We start from the raw sequence: 24,176 nt of genomic DNA, 5'->3' as shown, positions 1-24,176 counted from the left end.
GTATGTAAAATTCGGTTTCGCCCGAGTTTAGCCTTTCTTACTTGTTTAAATTATAAAATCTATTCTATCTATCTATCTACTCTATCTATGCCCTTCTATTTGGCACCTCTTCTGTTTTAATACAACGAACGGTGTAAATCTTCTATTTTAGAAGCAGGTGGCAACCCTATTCAAAAAATTTAGATCTTCTTGCACATCTACAGGCCTAGCTCTTTCATTTGGCAACTATACTGTTTTAATACAACGAACGGTGCAGATTTTATAATTTAAAAAATTTGGCAACCCTATTCAAAAAAGTCATGTCCGTTTACACGGATAAAATCCGGAAAGTATGGATATCCGATTTATATTCGTTTGTGCAATTATTCGAATATCCGGATTTTTTGTTTATTTTTACGAAACGATATTTTTATTTCCCAATACCAGGCGCTCATATACATGAAGTAGCACGTTTTCTATAAACATAAATTTTTTTGTAGAGCTTTTTATTTCGTTTGTAGGAGCCTTTGAAATACATAAAGGCTGCGTTTCTTTATACATTCCGGATAATCCCATTTCACAGCCGGAATAAACAGAATGTGTTTGAAATATACGTTAACATATTATCAGGAACGTTCTAAAGAATAAGTAAACAAAAAAGTTTATTCCAAACGTTCAGAATGAATAAGGAAATGCAGCCAAAGTAGAATTTTGGAAATAAAAAATTTGTTACTTCACATGTATGAGCGCCTGGTATTGGGAAATGAAAATGTGGTTTAGATCAAATAAAACTGGTAAATAAAAAAGAGTGAACGCAGGAAAATGTCACATTTGACCTAATAAAAAATAAGGATATTCGAATATCCGAATATTATCTTACCTTCCGGACTACCCGGGTTTTTCGTTATGGTTTCCGGATATTCGAATATTCGGTTTATCCGGATAGTTGAAAAATCCGGATGAAATTCCCAGCCCTGATACATATATATAAAGATTTGAACTATCCCTGGTATTTGGGTATAGGGGTTATTAAAATCCATGTAGGAGCTTCAAAACATTCACGTTCGAATATACACAGCTCTGGAATACTTGATTTTTAACTTTGACTTTCATTTTTGCCTGAAAAAATAAAAGTCAACAATTACCGATTATTTTCTACTCAAAAAAATAAAAGGCAAATTTTAACTTTTATTTTTGCCTTAAAAAATAAAAAGCAGAAATAATCGGTATTATTTGCTCAAAATGATAAGTCATATTTTTAAAAGTCATGGAGAAATCAGAATCTACAATGAGAGACGAGTCTAATGGTACCTTTGAAAAAGCTATAGCATAATTTTTTCGCTACGCCTTTTTGATATCAAAAATTTTTAAATAACTTTTATTTTCAGTCTCTGGTATTTACGCGTATAGAATTGTGATTGTTTTTATTTTATTTTCTGTCTTTATTTGAAAGTTTGTTTTTCGATTGCCAGATGAATTACATTTATACAAAAAATTGTATTTATGTGGCATATTTGTAAGGATTTTATTAAAAAATGAAATGGCAGCATGATTCTCTCAGGGCTCTATTTGCACTTAGAAATCAAAGATCTATAGTTCTCCAAGTTTCGCTGCTCATTTGCCAGATACACAATTTTCAAATCGAATCAAGTCTTGCATGACTGAGCTTTTAGAAATCAAAGATCTATAGTTCTCCAAGTTTGCCAGATTTACAATTTTCAAGTCAAGTCAAGTCTAAGTCTTGCATAACTGAGCTGTTACAGTCGGTTTCATTAGCAATTTAAATGAAAAATTAGTTTTAGTTTCCGTCAATTTCGATATATAGTTCAAAAAATTGAAGACATTTTTCACTAAAATTGCTTTCGTGAAATTGGCTGTTAGTATTAGCCAATTTAACCAAGTTCTTTTGTCAATGTTATTGTGGCTTATTAACATTTTATTTTAATACTAGCCAATGCCCGCTTGCTTCGCGGCGCCTAATAAGATCTTTTGCGTGGGCCAATACAAAAATAGCGTTTAAAAGCAAAAGCGGTATGTAAAGTAAACATTTTTAGTTTAAATTGAAACGACTAAAGAGCAGAATCCTCCTCAAACATAGGCCATGAATAGAAGCGCTGTGTGAGCTTTATCGATCGTCTCATTTTCACCTATCAGATCTCTGCCAAGCGTGCGTGATATTCTTCTACGATCTTGCAACTTCAGCATTGGTTCGATGTACCATGTAAGCCAATAAAAGTCCTTATAACTCAAGAACACAGATGAGCGTTTTCAGTTATAGGAGGGCCAAGAATCCTCGCAGTCCCACAGGATGAAAAGTTTTCCCGTACATCGGCTAAATGAGTCGTGTGATCTCTTGAATATCGTTAATGAAGCCATTGATATACCTACCGTGTTCCTTCTTGGACGGATGCTTTGAATTTGAACGAAATCGGTTTATAAATCCGACTTTTATAAATAACTCGACTCCAGCGCCACCTAGCGCGTCTAATTTTCGCATACGTATTTCTCATCATGGAGGTAGCACACGTTTTGAATTTGAACGAAATCGGTTCATAAATACGACTTTTATAAATAACTCGACCACAGCTTCACCTAGCGAGTTTTCTGGTAGCCTATAATAGGTTCATATATGCAAGGCATAACCTCTGAAAATTTGACTGAAATCTATGCAGTAGTTTTACTGGTCTATTCTGCGCTGGTAATAAAAAGTTTGTAACCGGTAAATAAAGTTCCTGTCAATTTTTAAACCCTTTTCGCATTCTGTGTACTCTTGTAGCCGTGAAATTTTGTTACCATCTCGTAAGCTGGTAACAAAGTATTGCCCCGTGAAATATGCAATGCCAGAATTTGCACAATTCTTCATAGCTGAATCGCTGAATATTTTTACTGCATTACCAACGTTCCTAGAATCGCGGTGACAAGAACTGGTAACATTTTTTGGTAATAAAATTTTCCGGTTACAAAACCTCCGGTAACGTGCAGAATAGACCTGTTAGAGTTAACTCCGAACAACGAACACGGCTATTGCTTTACATATATATAGATTGTGATTGAGCTCAGTTCATCAATTGAAGTCACATCAGGATACATAATAAATTTGTGTGTTTCCGATAATTCCTTGAATTCAGAAAACCTCGATGAAAATTTGTCAATGAGAGATTTATTAAAGAAAACACTTCAGTGACTCTTGATGTGTCTGGTTTTTCATCAGAATTCAAATCTCTTTTTAAATTTGTTAAGTTTGCAAACATTTGCAATAGTTGGAAACAATGGGGCATATTCATAGTCAAAATAAAAACGAAACTAAAGTTAGTTGCAGCTTTTTGACATAATTACACTGGTTGACAGCAAAAATGTTCTATGGATGCCACTATCCAATTCCCATGTAGAATTCTTCGGTGATTCCGAAAATCGAGATCATTTTTTTTCTATGGATAACTATTCTAAATATTTGCAATTTACCGTTATTCAGCTTTAAAAATGGTGTTTTCACCTTATCACGTATATATTACAGGGACCGCAAATAACGATTATCCTTTGAAATTTCAACTCAAAAAATCACGCGGAAAGAGAAAGGCTACGTGCATAAGGAGTAAACCAATATATTTCTTATTACTCGGAGTACCTTCAGCGGCACTGATTTTTATTTTTTAATTTTTTTAAGTTTTATTTTTTGCTCGGAAAATAATCATTACGTTTTAAGTTTTATTTTTTGCTCGGAAAATAATGGTTACGTTTTAAGTTTTATTTTTTGCTCGGAAAATAATGGTTACGTTTTAAGTTTTATTTTTTGCTCGGAAAATAATGATTACGTTTTAAGTTTTATTTTTTGCTCGGAAAATAATCGTTATTTCTTGAGTTTTATTTTTTGCTCAGAAAATAAAACTTAATTTTTGCGTATGCATATGCGCATGCGTGAATAGACAGGGGGCGGCTGCATTGAACCTTTAACGCCACTGTGGAGTGGGTAAAGAAAATACAGATACCATCGCAGAAACAAAACGAACCACATTTCTAAAGAAAAAGTGCAAAAAAGTGCAAAAAAGCGCATACGCATACGCAAAAATTAAGTTTTATTTTCTGAACAAAAAATAAAACTTAAGAAATAACGATTATTTTCCGAGCAAAAAATAAAACTTAAAACGTAACGATTATTTTCCGAGCAAAAAATAAAACTTAAAACGTAATCGTTATTTTCCGAGCAAAAAATAAAACTTAAAACGTAACCATTATTTTCCGAGCAAAAAATAAAACTTAAAACGTAACCATTATTTTCCGAGCAAAAAATAAAACTCAGTTAATAACGATTAAAGAGTGATTTTTATAATAAAACTTATAACCGTTACGGTCCCTGATATATTACGAACCAATTAAATAATCGTAATACGGGATACGGAAGATGAGAGCAAATAAAATTCTCCATAAACCGTATATACATCACTTTTCGATAGTCCTGATAGTTTCTGAGAAATTAATTAATAATTTCTGACACCTCTTGTTTTCGATGCAAACACTCTACCTAATCAGGTGTATGAGTAATTTATATGCTCATATTTCACATAAAAAATCCTTGCGCATTTTCATTTGACCAATCGTTATTTTGTTATTTATATATCGATTTTCTTCATTGGTAGCTTAGTTTTTTCTAAAGGAACAGGTTTTAACACAAGTGCAAAATATTCACAAAGAAACTGTTATTTTTTTTACTTTTTTCCCTGTTAAAGTTTGAATTTTTTGCATTTTTCCATCAAAAAAACAAAAAATCTGGAATGGTTAATTTCTCAGAAACTATCAGGGCTATCGAAAAGTAATGTATATACGGTTTATGCATAATTTTATTTGCTATCATCTGCCGTACCTCGTATTATGATTGTTTAAGTGGTTCGTGAGATATACCTAATTAAATAGAACCACTCTTTTTTTTAAGTTGAGTAACGGTAAATTGCAAATATCTCGAAAACGTATCCATACAAAAAAAATTTTTTTTTTTTTTAAATTATACTTGCATTTATTTGTTGGGTCTGCTTATTTTACATCTATTAAGCCTAACAACAAGTTTAAATATCTTACGTCTAATTTTACAATAATGTAGCTCAAACCCTGGGGTTGAGCCCTGTTGGTTTAACGTCGCTCAATTAAAGGCTGGTAGATCTCTTCTTCGCAGGCGTGTTATATTTGTTGTGTTGCACAGGCCACTTGCCAGTGGATTTGGGTGGTTACGCAGTTTTATTTTGTATTTTTCTCTGCTGCTATCGATTACAGATTTAACCATCGGTATACCAAGATCTCTATGTATATTTTCATTGCGGACATACCACGGTGCTCACGTTAAGGCCCTTAGCGTTTTATGTTGGAATCTTTGGATCCTGTCAATGTTGGTTGCATAGGTCGTACCCCACAGTTGAATACCATACATCCATATAGGCTTAATCACTGTATTATATACAAGTACTTTATAATCTAGTTTCAGTTTTGATTTACTGTTTATAAGCCAGTTCACGCTAGCTGACTTTAGCTTCATTTGTGTAATCTTGGTTGATATGTGTTTGCGCCAAGTTAGTCTCCTATCCAAGTGTATTGCTAGATATGTCACCTCATTGGCTTGTGGAATATGGACATTATTTAATTTGATTGGGGGGCATACTTGCGGTCTGAGTGAAAATGTTGTATGTTTACTCTTCTGTTCATTGACTTTTATGCGCCAGTTTGCCAGCCATTCTTCTATGCGTAGTAAATGTTCCTCTAGTACTCTTGAAGCTCTGTTGGGACATTTATGACGACTTACTAAGGCGGTATCATCAGCGAAGGTGGATGTGAGTATATTCTTGCTAGTTGGAATATCTGAAGTGTAGATGATATACAGCATAGGCCCGAGTACACTACCTTGAGGAACGCCAGCCGTTATCGACATGTCTTCTGAAGTGAAATTAGATACTTTAACAGCAAATTTTCTGTTAGTTATGTATGATTCAAATATTTTGTGGAATTCCGGCGGCAACAATTTTTTAATTTTATATATAAGACCGTCGTGCCACACTTTGTCGAATGCCTGTGCCACATCGAGAAAAATTGCAGAGCAGTACTCTCTGAGCTCAAATGCCCTTCTTATTTCATTTGTAATTCGATTAACTTGTTCAATTGTACCATGTTTTTCTCGGAAGCCAATTTGATGTGCTGGTATTAAATTGCGTTTATGGAGAAAGGGAGATATCTTTGATAGGAGTACTTTTTCGAATACTTTGGAAAGACAGGGCAGTAAGCTTATTGGTCTGTATGAGGACGGCTGTGTTGCGTCTTTTCCAGGTTTGGCTATCATGATTATCTTCGACCTTTGCCATGATTTCGGAAAGTAACCGAATTTGAGGATAGCTTTTAAAAGGTCAGAAAGAATTGCTAGTGCAACATTGCCGTGGCAGCCTGAAGTTGTTCGTTGGACAGTTTGGCTGAAACACATTCTTTAAATGGTGTGAAAAACACTCGGCTCTCTCCTGCTCACTACGAGCCCAGGTTCCACATTGGTTCCTAATTGGCATTTCTGTAGCCACTGGTGGTTTAAAGTATTTTAGCGATTTCCATAGAGAGTATCTTTCAGTAGAATTCGGGGAAAGCTTCTTAATGTACCTTTGCAAGTTGCGATCCTCTGCACGTTTGAGTGCTTGTTTCAGTTTTCTACTGGCAGCTTTATACAGTAGCTGTGAGGTTGGTGAGCGATGGCTCTGCCACTGTCTTCTTAGGCGCCGCTTTTCTGCCACAAGTTTTTCTATTTCGGTATTTGTAACTGATGTATGCGTAGGTGGTACTTGGACTTGATTTGGTGTTGCCTGGCCAGCGGCTGAAGTAAAGGTTTCTTTAAAATGTTCAACAAGGGAGTCTATATCATGCTCGCAGTTAAGTGCAGCGTTTAATTTAAGGTGACTACTGATGTACTTTTTATATTTAAGCCAGTTGGTGTTATTTGAAGTTAGACGAGGCTCAATTTCGATATTTTGGGTCTGTTCATATAGTTTTATTAATATAGGGGAGTGATCGGATGATAGTTCAGGTAGAGTTTCTGCTGTTATGTTATTTCTGTATATGTTTCTTGTGATTGCGAAATCTATTAGGTCTGGTATCTTCTTTATATCGGTAGGCCAGTAAGTAGGTTTAACAGGGGATGTGACCTCTAGTCTATTGTGCCTGTTTATAATGGTATTGTATAGCTGCCGCCCTTTTGGGTTAATAAGGCGTGATTCCCAGTACGTATGCTTTGCGTTGAAGTCGCCTCCTGCCAGGAATCTATTACCCAGGCTATCAAAGAAATCTTTAGTCATTTTCAGAAATTAAAAATCGCGGTGGGCAATAAATAGCCGATAGATTCAAGTCTCGGTCGCGGGTTCGTTAGCATATGGTAGTTGCTTGCAGACAGGCTGTTGCTTTTGACTCTAGAATATTGTGCTTTAGACGATTTCTAATCAGCACCGCTGTGCCACCATGAGCTTTACCATCTGGGTGATTTGTGGCATAGAATTTGTATCCAGGTATGGAGAAATTATATTTATTTGTTAAATGTGTCCCGGACAGTAGCATAACATCTATGTTGTATTCAGTGAGAAATTGACTGAGTTCTAATCTACGCTGGTTTACACCGTTAGCATTCCATAAGCAAATTTTCAATTCACTAATTTTTTATTCACTAAAATTTGCAACAATTGGTTTTGAGCCTTTATGAGGTCTTGAATCATATTTTGCATAGTAGACATGAATTGAGTCATACAATGAGTAAGATTCAATATCATTCCTTCTATGCCACAAGTAGGGGGGTTCGGCTGCATTTACTCAGTATTATTCCTTTGAATATTTGCAAATGGTTCTTGATTGGAGTTTGATTTCGCCGTGCTTGGCTGCATTTGTAGTTTTAACGCGTCGGCAAAAGAAACGTTGGGAACTCGCTGCGCACTGGCAAAAAAGGCTCCTGGTGTAGTGGTTGATGGCGTGAGGTGTTGGTATGTATAAGAGCTAGAGCGTACGGCTGTGTTGTGCTGATTCTTGCGAGACTTTAAGTCTTTGTATACAGGGCATCCCCTATAATTGGCGGTGTGGTTACTGCATTTCTTTACAGCCACATCATCTTTGATAGCCTTGCAAGAAGCGGAAGCGTGAAGGTCGCCACAGGCAACACATACTGGGCGCAAGGTACAGTATGTTCTGGTGTGACCAAATTCTTGACAATTTGTGCACTGTACGGGACTGTTTCGCTTGTGCGGCTCCTCTACTGTTATTCTTCGGTGTAGAAGGTATCGTAGATTGTAGATTGGGTGCACTGCGTTTTTATTCATTGGCTTGTTTTTGGATTAAGTTCTACCTTAAACATAGGCTGAGCGATTTTTGCTCTGTTGATAATATTGACAACATTTTTAACAGAAAATCCTGCCTTCTCTAGAGCATGAGTAATATCAGCAATGGGTACACTTGATTCTATACCTTTTATTACTACTTGCAGTTCTTTGCTGCTTTTGAGCTGGTACGTATAGAAGCTTTTCTTATCTTCATTAAGGTGTTTGGTTACTGTAGGGTTTGTATTTGTGTTATTACCTTTTATTGTACTGTGTTCATTTCAACTTTGTAATTTTGGAAATCTTAGATTTATGTGATTTTTGTGGTTCGTCCATCAAATAGAAAATTTTATTATTCAAAGGTAATAACACAAATACAAACCCTACAGTTACCAACCGGTAATTTTCTTCAGTTAGAATCTGAAGTTTGGTCTCTTTAATATTGCCCTTGGTAACTGATGTTACGTGGAACGTATTGTCTCCAATAAGCTGAGTTAATTTATTCACGAGCTCACTACAGTTTTGCTCTCGTAAATAAATTGGGGGCGGTTTGGGTTTGGCTTTAGAAACTTCATTCGGCTCCTTGTCACATTCATTGTCCAGAATCGCAAACTTATTTCCCAGTAGAGGGTTAGTAAGTGGTTTTCGTTTTTGCAATTTTTGATGGGTTTGCAATTTTTTGCTGCTGTGGGCTTAATTTTCGTTTAACTTGTATATACCTATCAATACCCGCTTGAGTCAATGTACGGGTTGTTGGATTAAGTAGGTCAACTTGCGCTGAGCTGCGTTGCTTGGCTTGGGCTGGTGCCGAAATTTCCGTTTGTGCAGGCGTGGGTGAACTGCGTTGTGAAACCGCTGTCATTGCTGAAGTCGTGGTTGTAGTCGTTGTTGTGAGAGCTGCGCTTACCGTTGTTACTGTGCTTGTTGCTAAGCTAGTGCTTTGTTGTTGCGTCAGAACAACTTGGTCTACCAGAGACATTGGCAACTGTGCATGCCAAGGTGTTTGGGGGGAAGGAGAGAACGATTTATCGCGATCAGCATTGTTTGTGGGGGAAACGAACGAAAAGTAAGCATTTCGTCGATCAGCTGAATGCTTTTGGTCAGCTTCTGTTACGGCAAGGTTTATTTCACTGCACTTGGTGCTTGTTTCACTACTATTCGGTAAGCGCGGTGGGGCCGGAGCTGCTTTTATTTTATTGTATGTCGGCACATTTATTTGAATTTCTCGCGGCATTGCGAAAATTCTGAAAAAGTAATTTATAATTATAGGCAAATAAACAGAAAGTTTATTTATGCCTAGTATTGTCTTTTCGCGTTGGTTCTGTTTTTTTTTTTCTTTGCTTTACGTGAATTATTGAAATGCTGGCGCATATCCGTAAAACCCATTTCGCAAGCCACGTATAAGCCTCAAACCTTCGTTAATTTAATGCCTGCAAAGAAATGAGGTTCGATTATATCACCAAGGTAGACGAAGCCATGCTTTGCGCACAAAGCTTATTGATGAATGATGCAATAGACCTCAAGAATCGAATATCTTACGTGGATTTTGTTAGTTACTGTCTGTGTTTTTGGCTCTTCTGACCTGTTTTCTTGGGTGTGACTAGATCTTGCTTTGATCTTCAATTTACTACTACTAGAGGGATTGTGTCCTCAATTAATACCGTGCCCAAATTATTTTGTTGCGTGCCATCAATGGCACGCGTGCCTTAGGTTCGCCAGCCCTGCACTAGAGGCCTTGTTATTCCCGTATTTCACGAACCACCTGACCCCAGCGGAGCATCAGCATGGTTTCCGTAAAGTGCACAAAACAACAACAGCACTTAAGGCCATAAACACGCAGATAATACGTGGCCTAAACCGCAACCATCCCTGAGAGAGAAATATTCTAGTAGCGTTGGACCTGTCAAAGGCGTTTGATACCGTCAGCCACTCCACGCTCCCACAGAGGCTCAAACGGTGGTCGGCGAATTATCTAAGTGGTCGACACTCGTCAGCAATGTTTAGAGACAAATCGAGCAAACCTAGAAAAATAAAACAGGGGGTTCCACAGCGTGGTGTCCTTTCTCCATTACTGTTTAACTACTATATTTCAAAGCACCATCAACCTCCAGAGGGAGTCTCGATTGTCTCCTATGCTGACGATTGTTCGATAATGGCGTCTGGGAATGGAATGATGACTTGTGTTCGAAACCAAACGGGTATCTCTCCGAGCTTTCTCGCTTCTTCACTGCTAGGGGCCTAACCATCTCCCCTACAAAATCCTCTACGACCTTGTTCGCCACCTGGACGAAGGAGGTCAGACTACCGCTGGGAGTTCTCGTCGATGATACACCAATTCCGACGGTGAATAACCCCAAAATAGTCGGATAAACCTTCGACAATCTGCTCTCCTCTGCGCACGCAACCACTATTGTCAACAAAATACAGAGACGTAACAAGTTCCTCAAGTCGCTAGTAGGGAGGCAAACGATGCATCGATGTTTTTGAAACATCGATAATATCGGTTCAATTTTCGATGTTTGCCATCGATGTTTACAATTTACTAACATCGCGAAATTGGCGATACATCGATGGAAGTTTTACCGATGTTTTTAACATCGACTTTAAGGAGACTCTCCGACTTTCTTTCGGTATGTTTGACTGGCCTAAAGATTATTATTCATTCATATTTTTTTTTATATTTATGGCCGTATAACAATTATATTCAACAATTTTATTGAGCTTGAGGCCGTTTCTTATGAAAAACGTTATTGAAAATCAACAATAAGTTACAAAAGGTAGAAGTTATAGCTGCTATTTCGAAGATCACCACATCTCCTCAGGGACCGCTGTTGAAGAAGTCTGATTAGAAGATGTGGTGATATCCCAAATAGCAGCTATAACTTCTTACCTTTGGAAATTACTGTTGCTTTTCCACAACATTTTGCATAAAAAACGGTCCCAAGTTCAATAAAATTATTGGATTCATTGTGAATGCTAATAACCTAGCCGTTAAAACAGAACCAAACACCCCTTAATTTCAACAAGATCAGGCCTAGGATCTTTAGGCCCGAACGACCTTACGATGGTATGCATTTTGATTCTAATAATAGAAAGGGTATAGAAAGGATAGATTATAAAATACAGGAAAATACATTCATAATTATTAAAGTATTCAATATTGCTTTAAATTTAACTATAAATTAACAAATTGCAAAACATCGGAAACCATCGATATATCGATGTTTCTCTGGCAATGTATTTTAGCCTCGATGTTCTATTCTCCGATGCATCGAAACGTCGATGTATCGATGTTACTGCTTAAAATTTGCATCCCTAGTCGCTAGCCGGCAGTACTTGAAGCAAAGGCAAAGAAACGTTGCTGGCAACATGCAAGGCAATAAGACCGGCCGTCTTAAATTACGCTGCACCAGTGTGGTTGCCGGGGACTAGTAGGACGCAGTGGATGAAGCTGCAGACGACACAAAACACTGCACTTCGGACAGCGACTGGATGTCTTCAGATGTCGCCAGAACACCACCTGCACGACGAGGCGAAAGTGCTTCCCATAAAGGAGCACAATACAAAGCTCTGCAAGTAATTCCTAGTAGGGAGCCACAGACGTGGACACCCGAAAAGACACTTGTTTGCAGAGGAGCCCTCGCCAAGGCATGTCAGAAGGCATCTTTACGAACTGACGGACGAAGTCTAGAGATTCATAAAGCAACCTCTGGACCCGTCAGCTTATCGACAGGCCCTGAGCGACATTCACAGGGACTCAGTCTCGAGCTATGTAGACTCCAGACCTGTGAACGCCGTTCTAGGCACACAACCACCTGACATCGACGAGACGGAGCTTCGTCTGCTCGGGAGACTAGAACCACAATAGCCCAACTTCGCTCTGGCTACAGCAGCAGATTAAACTCATACCTGAGCGGATTAGAGGCAGATGTGCCAAATGAGTGTCCGCCATGGAAAGAGACACCCCAAAACTCGAAACATCTCTTCGTATGCCCGGAAAATCTCACACAGCTAACGCCTTTGTCCCTGTGGACCGACCCCATTGAGATTGCACGCTTCTTGGGGCTTCCGTTAGTTGAGCTTGACGACAACGACTGAGATATTAACCGATCTGGGCGGGGTCGTTGTAGCCGCTGCAACAACAACAACAACTCCCGGCCTATGAATGCCGTAATCGGAGCCCAATCACCACGTGTAGAAGTGACGGAGCTTCAAATGCCAGGAGAGACCCGCGTTACCCTGGCTCGGTTACAGTCTGGATATTGTAGCCGCCTCAACAGCTACCTGTCCAGACTTGACCCCAATATCCCCAATGAGTGCCCGGGATGTGGAGACACCCCGCACGACACAAACCACCTCTTCACATGCCAGCTCAATCCTACTCAACTCTCCCTTTGGTCCGACCCTATTGAAACAGCGTTTTCTTGGCCTGCCGTTAGTTGAGCTTGACGACAATGATTGAAGGATGAAATGAAATGGGCGGGGCTTAGTAGTGCCACTGCAACAACAAATTGAATTATTATTTCATGGTTGATAGTTTTTAAACCTTTTTACATTTAAGCTTCAGCATGAATCGTTTACTTGCCGAACTGCAGCTGAGGCCATTCGATTTGCGCAGAAGTTTACTTCCCGAACAGGAACAAATTATATGGGAAAGCATGGGTCTCGCGTCTGATGCACAAATCATCGAAAACGCTGCGTTACTGCGTCAAATGATGGACTTACCTTTCGGAAGCTCCCCAATACCTTTGGTACTGGACCCTACGCAAACCGCCACAAACTGGCTAGAAGAATATCTTCGCGCCAAACAAAGACCTTATGGTATAACTACACAAAGCAACGAGCGTTTGAACTACTTGCTTGAGTTGGCGGTACGCTTTGGCAAAGTGCTAATAGTGCAAGATTGCCAGCAAGTGCGTCCCCCATTATTGCAGCTATTACAGGGGCGCTTTTATGTCAAGTTTGGGAAAAAGCTGTTAGAAATTGGCTCAAAAATTATTGACCTGCACGAAAATTTTCAGCTCATCCTCTTTTCAAAAACTAATAAATTGAGCATCGAGCCAGAAACATTAAGTTATTTGACTTGTATACCGTTCACTGTAACCGCCGTAGGACTGGCAGATCAACTCATGTCAAAAGCTATCATATTGAAGAACCCCGAGCTGGAGCAAAAACGCATTGAATTGCTGAAAAATGAAGGTGTGCTACTTAAACAGCGCATCGAGTTGGAGGACAAGCTGCTGGAAGAGCTCTCAACTGCACAAGGTGACATTTTAGAGAATGAAAAGCTATTGAGTACACTCAATGAGGTGAAAGAAAGCAGCAATTTTATTGATAAATCGCTTAAGGAAAGTGCCTGTCTGAAGGAATCGCTTCTGTCGGACTACACTCAATTGCGAGAGCTTTGTTCACAGTCAGCAAAGTTTTACATCGAGCTTATTGCCTCATATGAGCTACCAGCCTTGGCGTATATACAAATCTTTCTCCAATCGGTGCAGGCATTTGAAAGGCCCAGCTCAGTGGCACCAGGTGATAGCCAAGTCTATGAATCACTGGTGTGTGCCACATACCAATATATAGCACGCTCTACACCACGTACAAGTCACCTTACTTTGGCTTTATACATATGCAAAAGTGCGTATCCAGAACGAATGCCTGCAGCAGAATGGGAAATGTTTATCACCAACTTTATGGTCACAGCTGATGGCGGCCTTGGAAGTGTTGATTCTGGCTTAATACAGTTGCCCGATTTTATCAGTAAAGAATCAGCACTAAAATTGCAGATATTATTAAAACAAGTACCGCAACTTGAGGAACAGTTGCAATTGCAGAATGACTATGCCTGGCGAAGTTTTGTCGTGGATCAGACGCAAGAGATGCCAGGTAAGGGACGATATCTCAAGATATTAAGAATCAGTTTTAAACAAATTAAACATATCGTCGTTCAAAGTACAAAACCGCGTATCAACAAAATGCTCAACCGCGTATGTGAGGTTGCATAAATTATTTTCTAGAGAATAAAAACACTCATATTTCAAAATGGTTCTCTTTCTTTTCAGGACAAATGGATAAGAATTGAGCCAAGAGCTTGTGTGAGCAAATCCACTTTTTGGCAGCAAATGTCAGTAACGTGGTTTTGCAGAATGACGATACGCGGCTTTTTACTTTAAACGACGATATATATGTATAGTAGACTCCATCACCAAAAAAGTTGCGGTTTTTCCACCGGGATTACAAAATTTATTATGGTTGAAGACGTCCACCACACTATTTCGGAAAAATATCAAGATTTACGTGAGTTGGACCGATTTGAAAATATTTCCAAAGAACTGGTTTCAAAGATTGGTTTAAGAAAAACTTGAATACCTGGCCTAAAACTATTCTGATTTGGACTTACGAAGTATTAGTGGAAAGGTATTTTCCCACTCTTTTTTTCTTTGCGAAAAAAACGCATTCACATCCCTTTTTTTCAAATATGTACCAACACATCTTAATTCAACTTGGAATGACGCTCGTTCATCCTACCTTTCTTTTTCATACTTCGAATGAGCTTATTTGCAAAGAAATAAAAAGGGTGAGAAAATGGTGACAGGTCGTGGAAGCCACAGCCCGCAGGTCAAGACGAAGGCGCTGGAATGATCCTTTTTTTAATATTTTTATGCAGATTTTTTAAACTGTTTGTCATCTGAGGGAATTTATTCAAAAAATTCTTTAAGAAACTATTTTTATTCATAAAAAACTCCATTTTCGGAGGTATTTTCAAATCGGACCAGCTAACGTGAATCTTAATATTTTTACGAAATATATTGGTGCAAGTCTTAAAAGTTATGGTCTAATTTATATACAAATCTTGGTATTTTAGTGATGTAAATGCACATGTAATAAACGATCTGTACGTATACATCTGTGGTCATAAGCAATAACCGCCTAAGTCGAATTAAGAAAGAATTCCCACGACAGCCGGTTCTACGTACCGGAATGACTCGGGTTTTACCCGACCAAGGGCTGTTGTTTCGGCGATCTAACCCAGTTTAGGTCGGCGAAATCCATCAAACGTTGCTCTATTCTAGGGCTACATCTGCTCCGTACCCTTCTGCTCAGGGCTGGCATTGAGTCCAACCTAGGGCCAGAAACTTACACCTGCTGCGTGTGCCAGAGACGACTGCACACAAACTCCACCACGGTCAGGTGCAATGCCTGTGATGGGTGGAGTCACCTCCGCAACTGCTCGGGCCTACGTACGCACCGGCAATGGACCACGTCGTTAGTGGCCCCATGCTGTGCGAACCGGACCGCCTCCACGGCAAACCACCACCCGCCCGTGCAGCACACAACCAACACACCCATACCCCAACACAACACAATAATAGAGACACACACAAACACAATAGCACCCACACACCGCCGCCGGCAACTCCTAGTCCCTCCAACAATCTGCTCGGTTTGTCCGTCCAGAATATACCGTAATGTGACATCAGTCAAGTGCAACTCCTGCCTTGGCTGGTGCCACTTTAGGGCATGCTCAGGACTTCGCACCACGCGTGATTGGACGAGTGACTATGTGGGCCCCTGCTGTGCTGCCCTGTCGCATACCTCCCCCGCGACGCCGCCAACCACCACCACAAGGCAGCACCCCCTTTTGCAGCACGTACAGCAGGGAGCCGGTAGGCAACAAAACTCCTTAACACCACACATAACAATCGGTCTGCCAAGGCACACAAAGGTGCTACAATTTAACTGTAACGAACTCCAGAGCAAGATCGATGAGATAACCGTCTTTATGGGAAGGCATGGAATATTAATAGCTGCGGTCCAAGAGACGAAGTTGCACGGCAATTCAACCTTGTTGAATTGCGCCGGATACAAGGTGCACCGTCGAGATCGCGAGCGAGACAATGGTGGAGGTTAGCGTTCATCACGCATCACACCCTGCAGTATATTATTAAAGCAGACATCGACCGCATGGATACCATCCTAGAATGTCAGGGTATTGCTATCCGGTCAGGCGAAGTTGAGCTAGAAATATTTAACGTATACATACCGTCTGTCAACAGCTGCCTGGCAGGATATCACCCTGAAATAGGTGCGCTACTCAGAGGTGAAAACCGTATGGGAGTTGGCGGCTTTAACGCGCACCACGATGTTTGGCACTCAAGCCTGTCAAATGATCGTAGGGGAATACATCTGGCTGAGCAGATAGACGATTCGACATTCTGCACAATGAACGACGACGCACCCACCAGGATTATGGGCAGCTGCTACAGTTCGCCAGATCTAACAATTGTCAGCGCTGGTCTGATCACCAGCGTATCATGGCGACCTATGCTGACCCTAGCATCAGACCATCTGCCCATAGTAATCTTGACTGATAAACCTGCCGACTTTGCTTCCGCGGATCACCGGATCTATGTCAACTTTTCCAAAGCTGACTGGAAAGGCTTCGCGGATGCTACTGAAAGCGCCTTCACTGCACTACCCATACCAACCGACGTCCACATAGGTGAACGTAGATTCCGCAGGGTTGTCACTGCTGCTGCAGCTCGCTTCATCCCAGCAGGATGTATTAAGGATCCACGTCCGAACTTTCCTGCGGAAGCGGCAGTTCTAGCCGATGAGCGTGTCAGCCTTCGTCAACCGATCCCGGAAATCCCCGTATCAGGGATCTCAATTCGGAGATTCGGCAACTTGTGAACGTACATAAGCGGAAGAAATGGGAAGAGCATTTGAAGACCTGCAACTTCGCCTCTGGTGTGAGTAAGCTTTGGTCAACCGTGAGGTCGTTGGTCAACCCGACGAAGCGTGACGACAGAGTCGAAATAGACTTTGGTGACCACGCTTCGTTGGACCCGGAGCGATGCGCGAGCTATTTTAGCCGGCAGTTTATTCTGCATCCTCCGGTGGATAAAGCCAAACGTCGAGTGACCAGAAGGCTGCACAAAATGCCAAAACCCATTGCGCCTCTTGTTTTCACTAGCGGTGAGGTAAGGGTAGCCATCGGGAAGGCGAAAGCCATTGGACCCGACGGAATATGCATGTTGATGCTGAAAAATTTTGGTCCTGCGGGAGTAGCGTACCTAATGGAGGACCTCCACTCGTCCACTCTCGTCATTCCAGACATATGGAAGATGGGGAGAGTGGTCCCACTGCTCAAACCGGGGAAACCAACCAACAAAGGAGTCTTTTCGCCCGATAACCCTCTTTTCCCCGGTAGCGAAGACACTAAAGGCCTTGCTACTCCCGTATTTCACGAACCACCTGACACCAGCGAAGCATCAGCATGGGTTCCATAATGTGCATAGCACAACAACAGCACTTAACGCTATAAACACTCAGATAACTCGTGGCCTTAACCGAAACCGCCCCTGTGAGAGAACTATTCTAGTACCTGGCCAAGGCGTTCGACACTGTCAGTCATTCAACGCTGCTAGAAGACATAGAGGACTCCTCTCTCCCACAGGGACTCAAACGGTGGTCGGCGAATTACCCGAGTGGTCGACATTCGTCAGCAATTTTCAGAGACAAAACGAGCAAGCCATGTAAAATTAAACAGGGGGTTGTTGTTGTTGTAGCGGCTACAACAACCCCGCCCAGATCGGTTGGTATCTCAGTCGTTGTCGTCAAGTTCCACTAACGGCAACCCTAGGAAGCGTGCAGCTTCTGCGGGGTTTGCCCATAAGGACAAGGTCGTTAGGGATGTCGGGTTTGCCGGGCATGCGAAGAGATGTTTCGAGTCATGTGGGGTCTCTCCGCATGCCGGACATTCATTAGGCACATCCTCATTCAGCCTACTCAGGTAGGAGTTTAACCTGCTGCAGTAGCCGGAGCGAAGTTGTGCAAGTGTGGTGCGCGTCTCCCGAGGCAGATGAAGCTCCGTCTCGTCAATGTCCGGGGGTGGTGTGCCTAGAACGGCATTCACAGGTCTAGAGTCTACATAACTCGAGACTGAGTCCCTGTGAATGCCGCTCAAGGCCTGTCTGTAGGCTGTCGGGTCCAGAGGTTGCTTAATGAACCTCTGGACTTCGTCCGTTAGTTCATATAGATGCCTCCTGACGTGCCTAGGCGAGGGCTCCTCTGCAAGCAGCTGTCTGCACGGGTGGCCACTTCTGTGGGTCCCGATCAGGAACTGCTTGCAGAGCATTATATTGTGCTCCTTTACCGGGAGCATTTGCGCCTCGCCGTGCAGGTGGTGTTCAGGCGTCATCAGGAGGCATCCCGTCGCTGTCCTCAGTGCGGTGTTTTGTGCGGTCTGTAGCTTCGTCCACTGCGTCCTACTAGTCCCAGGCGACCACACTGGCGCTGCGTAGTTCAAAACCGGCCGGCCTATTGCCTTGTATGTTGCCAGCAACGTTTCTTTGTCTTTGCCCCAAGTACTGCCGGCTAGCGACTTGAGGACCTTGTTGCGGCTCTGTACTTTATTGACAATAGCGGTTGAGTGCGCAGAGAAGGAGAGCAGGCTGTCGAAAGTTACTCCGAGTATTTTGGGGTTATTCACCGTCGGAATTGGTGTGTCATCGACGTGAATCCCCAGCGGTAGCCTGACCTCCTTCGTCCAGGTTGTGAAGAGGGTCGCGGAGGATTTCGTAGGGGAGAGGGCTAGACACTTTGCAGTGAAGAAGCGAGAAAGTTCGGAGAGATAGCCGTTTACTTTCGAACACAGGTCATCAATTCCATTCCCAGTCGCCATAATCGAGCAATCGTCGGCATAGGAGACAATCGAGACTCCCTCTGGTGGTTGAGGGAGCTTTGAAATATAAAAGTTAAACAGTAGCGGGGAAAGGACACCACCCTGAGGAACCCCCTGTTTTATTTTTCGCTGCTTACTCGTTTTGTCTCTGAACATTACCGACGAATGTCGACCACTTAGATAATTTGCCGACCACCGTTTGAGCCTCTGTGGGAGAGAGGAGGCCTCTATATCTTCTAGTAGCGTGGAATGGCAGACGGTGTCAAACGCCTTTGACAAGTCCAACGCTACTAGAATCGTTCTCTCACAGGGACGGTTACGGTTAAGGCCACGAGTTATCTGAGTGTTTATGGCGTTAAGTGCTGTTGTTGTGCTGTGCACTTTACGGAAACCATGCTGATGCTTCGCTGGGGTCAGGTGATTTGTAAAGTACGGGAGTAGCAAGGCCTCGAGTGTCTTCGCTACCGGGGAAAGGAGTGTAATCGGACGATACGAATCTCCTTTGTTTGCAGGTTTCCCCGGTTTGAGCAGTGGGACCACTCTCCCCACCTTCCAGATGTCTGGGATGATGAGAGTGGCCATTGACAAATTGAGGACCTCCGTTAGGTACGCTACCCCCGCAGGACCCAAATTTTTCAGCATCAGCATGCATATACCGTCGGGACCCATGGCTTTGGAGGCTTTCGCCTTCCCGATGGCCACCTGAACTTCACCGCAAGTGAAAGCAAGGGGGGCACAATTTGTTGGCAGTTTGTGCAGCCTTCTGGTCACTCGACGCTTGGCTTTGTCCACCGGAGGATGCAGTATGAACTGCCGGCTAAAATAGCTCGCGCATCGCTCCGGGTCCGACGAAGCATGGTCGCCGAAGGAAATTTCGACTCTGTCGTCGTGCTTCGTCGGATTAGACAATGACCTCACGGTTGACCAAAGCTTGCTCACACCAGAGGTGAAGTTGCAAGTCTTCAGATGCTCCTCCCACTTCTTCCGCTTATGTACGTTTACAAGTTGCCGAATCTCCGCCACCACCACAGGGTGGTGTCCTGTCCCCACTACTGTTTAATTATTACATCTCTAACCTTCCTCAACCACCAGAGGGTATCAATATTGTCTCTTATGCTGACGATTGTTCGATCATGGCGTCTGAGAATGGAATTGATGACTTGTTCTCGAAAGTAAACGGTTATCTCGCCGAACTTTCTCGCTTCTTCAATGCAAGGAGCCTTCCCCTATCCAATGCGTAATCCTCGGACACCCTATTCACCACCTGGACGAAGGAGGTCAGACTGCAACTGGGTATTGACGTTGATGGCGTAACAATACCGACGTGAATAACCCGAAAATTCTCGGAGTTACCATCGAAAGTCTGCTCTCCTTCTCGGCGCATACAACCGCAATTGCCAATAAAGTACTGAGCCGCAACAATGTCCTCAAGCCGCTGGCCGGCAGCACTTGGGGCAAAGATAAAGAAACATTGTTGGCAACATACAAGGCAATTGGCCGGCCGGTTCTAAACTATGCAGCGCCCGTGTGGTCGCCTGGGACTAGCGGGACGCAGTGGATGAAGCTACAGACCTGCCAAAACACGACACTACGAACAGCGACCGGATGCCTCCTGATGACGCCTCAACACCACCTACACGACGAGGCCCAGATGCTCCCAGTCAAGGAGCATAACATAATGCTCTGCAAGCATTTCCTTTTGGGGACCCAGACGTGGCCATCCCAGCAAACAGCTGCTTACAGAAGAGCCCTCGCCAAGGCACGTCAGGAGGCATCTCTACGAACTGACGGACGAAGTCCAGAGATTCATTAAACAACCTCGGGACCCGTCAGCCTACCAACCCTGAGCGGCATTCACAGGGAATCAGTCTTGAGTTATGTAGACTCCCGCCCTGTGAATGCCGTTCTGGGCACACAACCACCGGACGTGGACGGGACAGAACTTTGTCTGCATCGGGAGACCCGCACCACAATAGTCGAACTTCGCTCTGGCTATTGCAGCAGGCTACACTCATACCTGAGCAGAATTAATGAGGATGTGCCCACCCAATGCCCGGCATGTGGAGGGTCGCCACATGACTCTCGGCACCTCTTCACATGCCCTGAAAACCCCACCCAGCTGGCGCCCCTGTCCTTATGGACAGAACCTGTGGAAGTCGCACACTTCCTGGGCCTCCCCTTAGCTGAAACAAACGACAACGTTGACGGATGAACCGACCCGAGCGGGGCTTGGTAACCGCTACAACAACAACAACTTAAGAAAGAATTGAGTTATATATGCTATCGTATTCTGCAACTACTATTCCATGTGTATGTGAAATTCCCATCTAGCCAACTAGGCTTATTAAAGTTACAGATGAACATAACGGTTAACATTACAATCCAAATGTTTAAAACGTTTTTCTTGAATTCAGGTGTTTCGACTAAGGCGGTCATTGGTTATTGCCACCGACATATGCTTATGTGCACGATTTAATTTAACTTAGTTCGAAGTAATTTCTTTAGAATTTTCATAACAATTTCTTTGCAGGTAATATCAAATCACCTTTTCATCGCGTACTCATAGCGCAAATATTTCGTATGGATTTTGCCTACATGCAGCTACGTCGGGCAGCTTCAGAAATTCTGGGCATATCTCCAGACTCTGTCGTTCAGCCTACGGTGGAGCAACTTGCCGACGAAAACAATGAAAACAAACCTATTCTCGTGATTACACAACCAGAAAATGATCCAGGTACCGAAATAAAAAGTGTCGCAGCTAAGAAAATCGGTCTCGAAAAATACACGGAGCTTTCCGTAGGTCGCGGAATGGAATGCCGTGCTTTAAATGCCATACGTCAAGCAGCTGAAGTAGGCAAATGGATTTGCATTAAAAATGTTCATCTCATTCCCGATTGGTTACCAGTGCTTGACCGAGAATTGGAAGTTTTGCAGAAACGCGATGGTTTCCGCCTTTGGCTCATTTGTGAATCAACGCGTAGGTTCAGCGAAACGATTATGTACAAGTTTGTGAAGATTTTATATGAATCTCCAAGTGGTATTAAATACAAAGTTCGTCGTATGTTGCAAAACTTTACGTTAAGTGAATTTCGTGGAATATCTAGGGAGGCGAAGCTAGTCAAAATACGTTTTGTGGTTTTTATTCTTACCGCGGTGCTGCAGGAACGTCGCAAATACATACCACAAGGTTGGTCTAAATATTATGAGTTTGGAGAAGCTGATTTAAAAGCCGCAATGGAAGTGATACATTGGCTAGACTCCATGATATCTGCCGGACGTTGCGATTGGTTCATTATGCAAAGGTTATGTGAAAATGTTGCTTTCGGTGGACGTATCAACAACACCCGTGACTTGCAAGTGCTGCAACGGTATTTAGAAGAGTTTTGTTCTGCTGATGTAATGAACAATTATTGGAGTCCATTGAATACCAAAATGATTGTCCACACAAGTGCACAAGTGCTGGATTATTTAAGCACGATTGCGAAATTCCCAGACGCGGAGGGTCCAGAAGTATTTCAGTTGTCGAATCACACGAATGTAAGCCGTGAAATTGAGCAATCAAAAAAAATTATTAGGGATCTACGCAGAGCTTATTATAAAACAGATAACGCGGAAGAAACAGCTGGCCCTGATCAGGAAAAGAATGAATTGGCTCAGTTAGAGAAACAAATTAAACCGGTGTTAGCACTTTGGCGCAAGTTGGCTGGTGTAAGACTTAGTGAATTACTTCACTGTGTACAATCAAATTTTTGTTATTTATGTTTCAATTATCCTTTCGCCCTAGAAATGTACCGTGCAACGAACCGCCGATGAAATGCGGGAATCTACGCAAGCAGACTCGCCTTGGCAATTATTCGTTATTAGTGAGTTGAAAATAGCGGTTAGGTGTTTCCAGGAAGTGCACCAAACACTCTCGTTGATACACAATTGGTTCAAGTCATTTTCTAGTAGCACAAATTCAGATATAGACATAAACTTGTTGCGAGTTTTGGCTGAAAATCAGGTAAATCAAATTATTTGTGTTCATATAGTATATATCTCTTATGCAGCTTAATGTTTGCAGGTTCCTGTTTCATGGTTACGCTGTTGGAGCGGTCCGTCATCAACTGTTGATTACATACGGGCAATTATTGTGCGTGTGCAGGCCGCCGAACTGCGCTATCGTTTGGAACTACATTTAGATTTTGGACACACAATAGACCTCAGATCCGTTTTCCATGTCGAAAGATTACTTTCCAGTCTCAAACTTACAAATTCACAACAGTTGGAAACATCTTCCAAAGGGCTCAAGCTGGCGGCCTACGCGGTGAATGGCAATGAGCAAAACAGTGGTCAATCAAATGTCTCGGTTATTACAGTGGCACCACTGAAGGTAAATGTTAATAATGCGACACCTCGTCGTTTTATGCATTTGTATATTTTGCTTATAGTAAACAAATACAACTCACTCCACCGAGTAAACGACCTCTCTGAACGCATCTCTGACGAACGGGGTTTTAGTTGCAAAGTAAAATTTAATAGTTTGTTTAGCTCTTACCTTTCCCATTTTGGCCATAAAATGATACTCCACTGTTGATAACAACTTATTATCTCAGTTGGCCGAGTAACAATTTTCGTTGCCTAGGCTTTTTGCCTTAAAATTCAAAATTTTCCAGAATTTTTGTTGGTCTCCCGGTCAGGGTTTGTTTTTGATTGGCAGTTCGGCATAGAGCTGGAAAACTATCGATGGCACCATCGATTGTATCGATGGGTTGCCATCTATTGCCACTATCGACAACATCGATAGGGAACAAATGCACAATACTACCAAATCTCGAATTAAAAAAAAAAAAAATAGGATCGATAGAGACCATTGAGGTGAACATAACGGTATATTTATTTTTTTTGGGAAACAACAACTACAACAATTATTAAAGGTCAAAGTTCAAATTAAGCATTTTCTCAAATTAATATTTCTCGAAAACCTCTTCAAGGAATTGGACTATTTTGATGTCATTTGATAGAGAATTTAATTCTCTTTAATTTGATATACATATTTATACATATACCTTTTTATAGTTTTCACGAAAATGGAATTAATGTGGAAAAAAGGTATACAGGGTTTTTGTGTATAAACACCTTTCTCCGTAGGCGGCCTTCGGCCGCACTTATGGGTATAACCCTCACAAAGTAGAATTCTCTTTCTGTGTTGCGAAGAAAAG

At 42.0% G+C, this 24,176-nt stretch overlaps 1 protein-coding gene across 1 annotated transcript in view; it reads left to right on the top strand.

Moving 5' to 3' along the window:
• LOC118749408 (cytoplasmic dynein 2 heavy chain 1-like) overlaps nucleotides 1-24,176 on the top strand; it is a 162,277-nt gene that overhangs the window by 46,793 nt on the left and 91,308 nt on the right. Inside the window, exons 13-16 of the mRNA XM_036484212.1 lie at nucleotides 12,853-14,174; nucleotides 21,506-22,683; nucleotides 22,760-22,978; nucleotides 23,039-23,347. Coding sequence (XP_036340105.1) covers nucleotides 12,853-14,174; nucleotides 21,506-22,683; nucleotides 22,760-22,978; nucleotides 23,039-23,347 — 3,028 coding nt within the window. The remainder of the gene's footprint in view (nucleotides 1-12,852; nucleotides 14,175-21,505; nucleotides 22,684-22,759; nucleotides 22,979-23,038; nucleotides 23,348-24,176) is intronic.

The sequence above is a fragment of the Rhagoletis pomonella genome, unplaced genomic scaffold, assembly GCF_013731165.1.
Source record: "Rhagoletis pomonella isolate Grant_MI unplaced genomic scaffold, Rhpom_1.0 Rhpom_scaffold_00016, whole genome shotgun sequence".
Classification (NCBI taxonomy): domain Eukaryota; kingdom Metazoa; phylum Arthropoda; class Insecta; order Diptera; family Tephritidae; genus Rhagoletis; species Rhagoletis pomonella.
The sequence above is the reverse complement of the archived record's forward strand: the minus strand, read 5'-3'. Positions and strand labels throughout refer to the sequence as shown.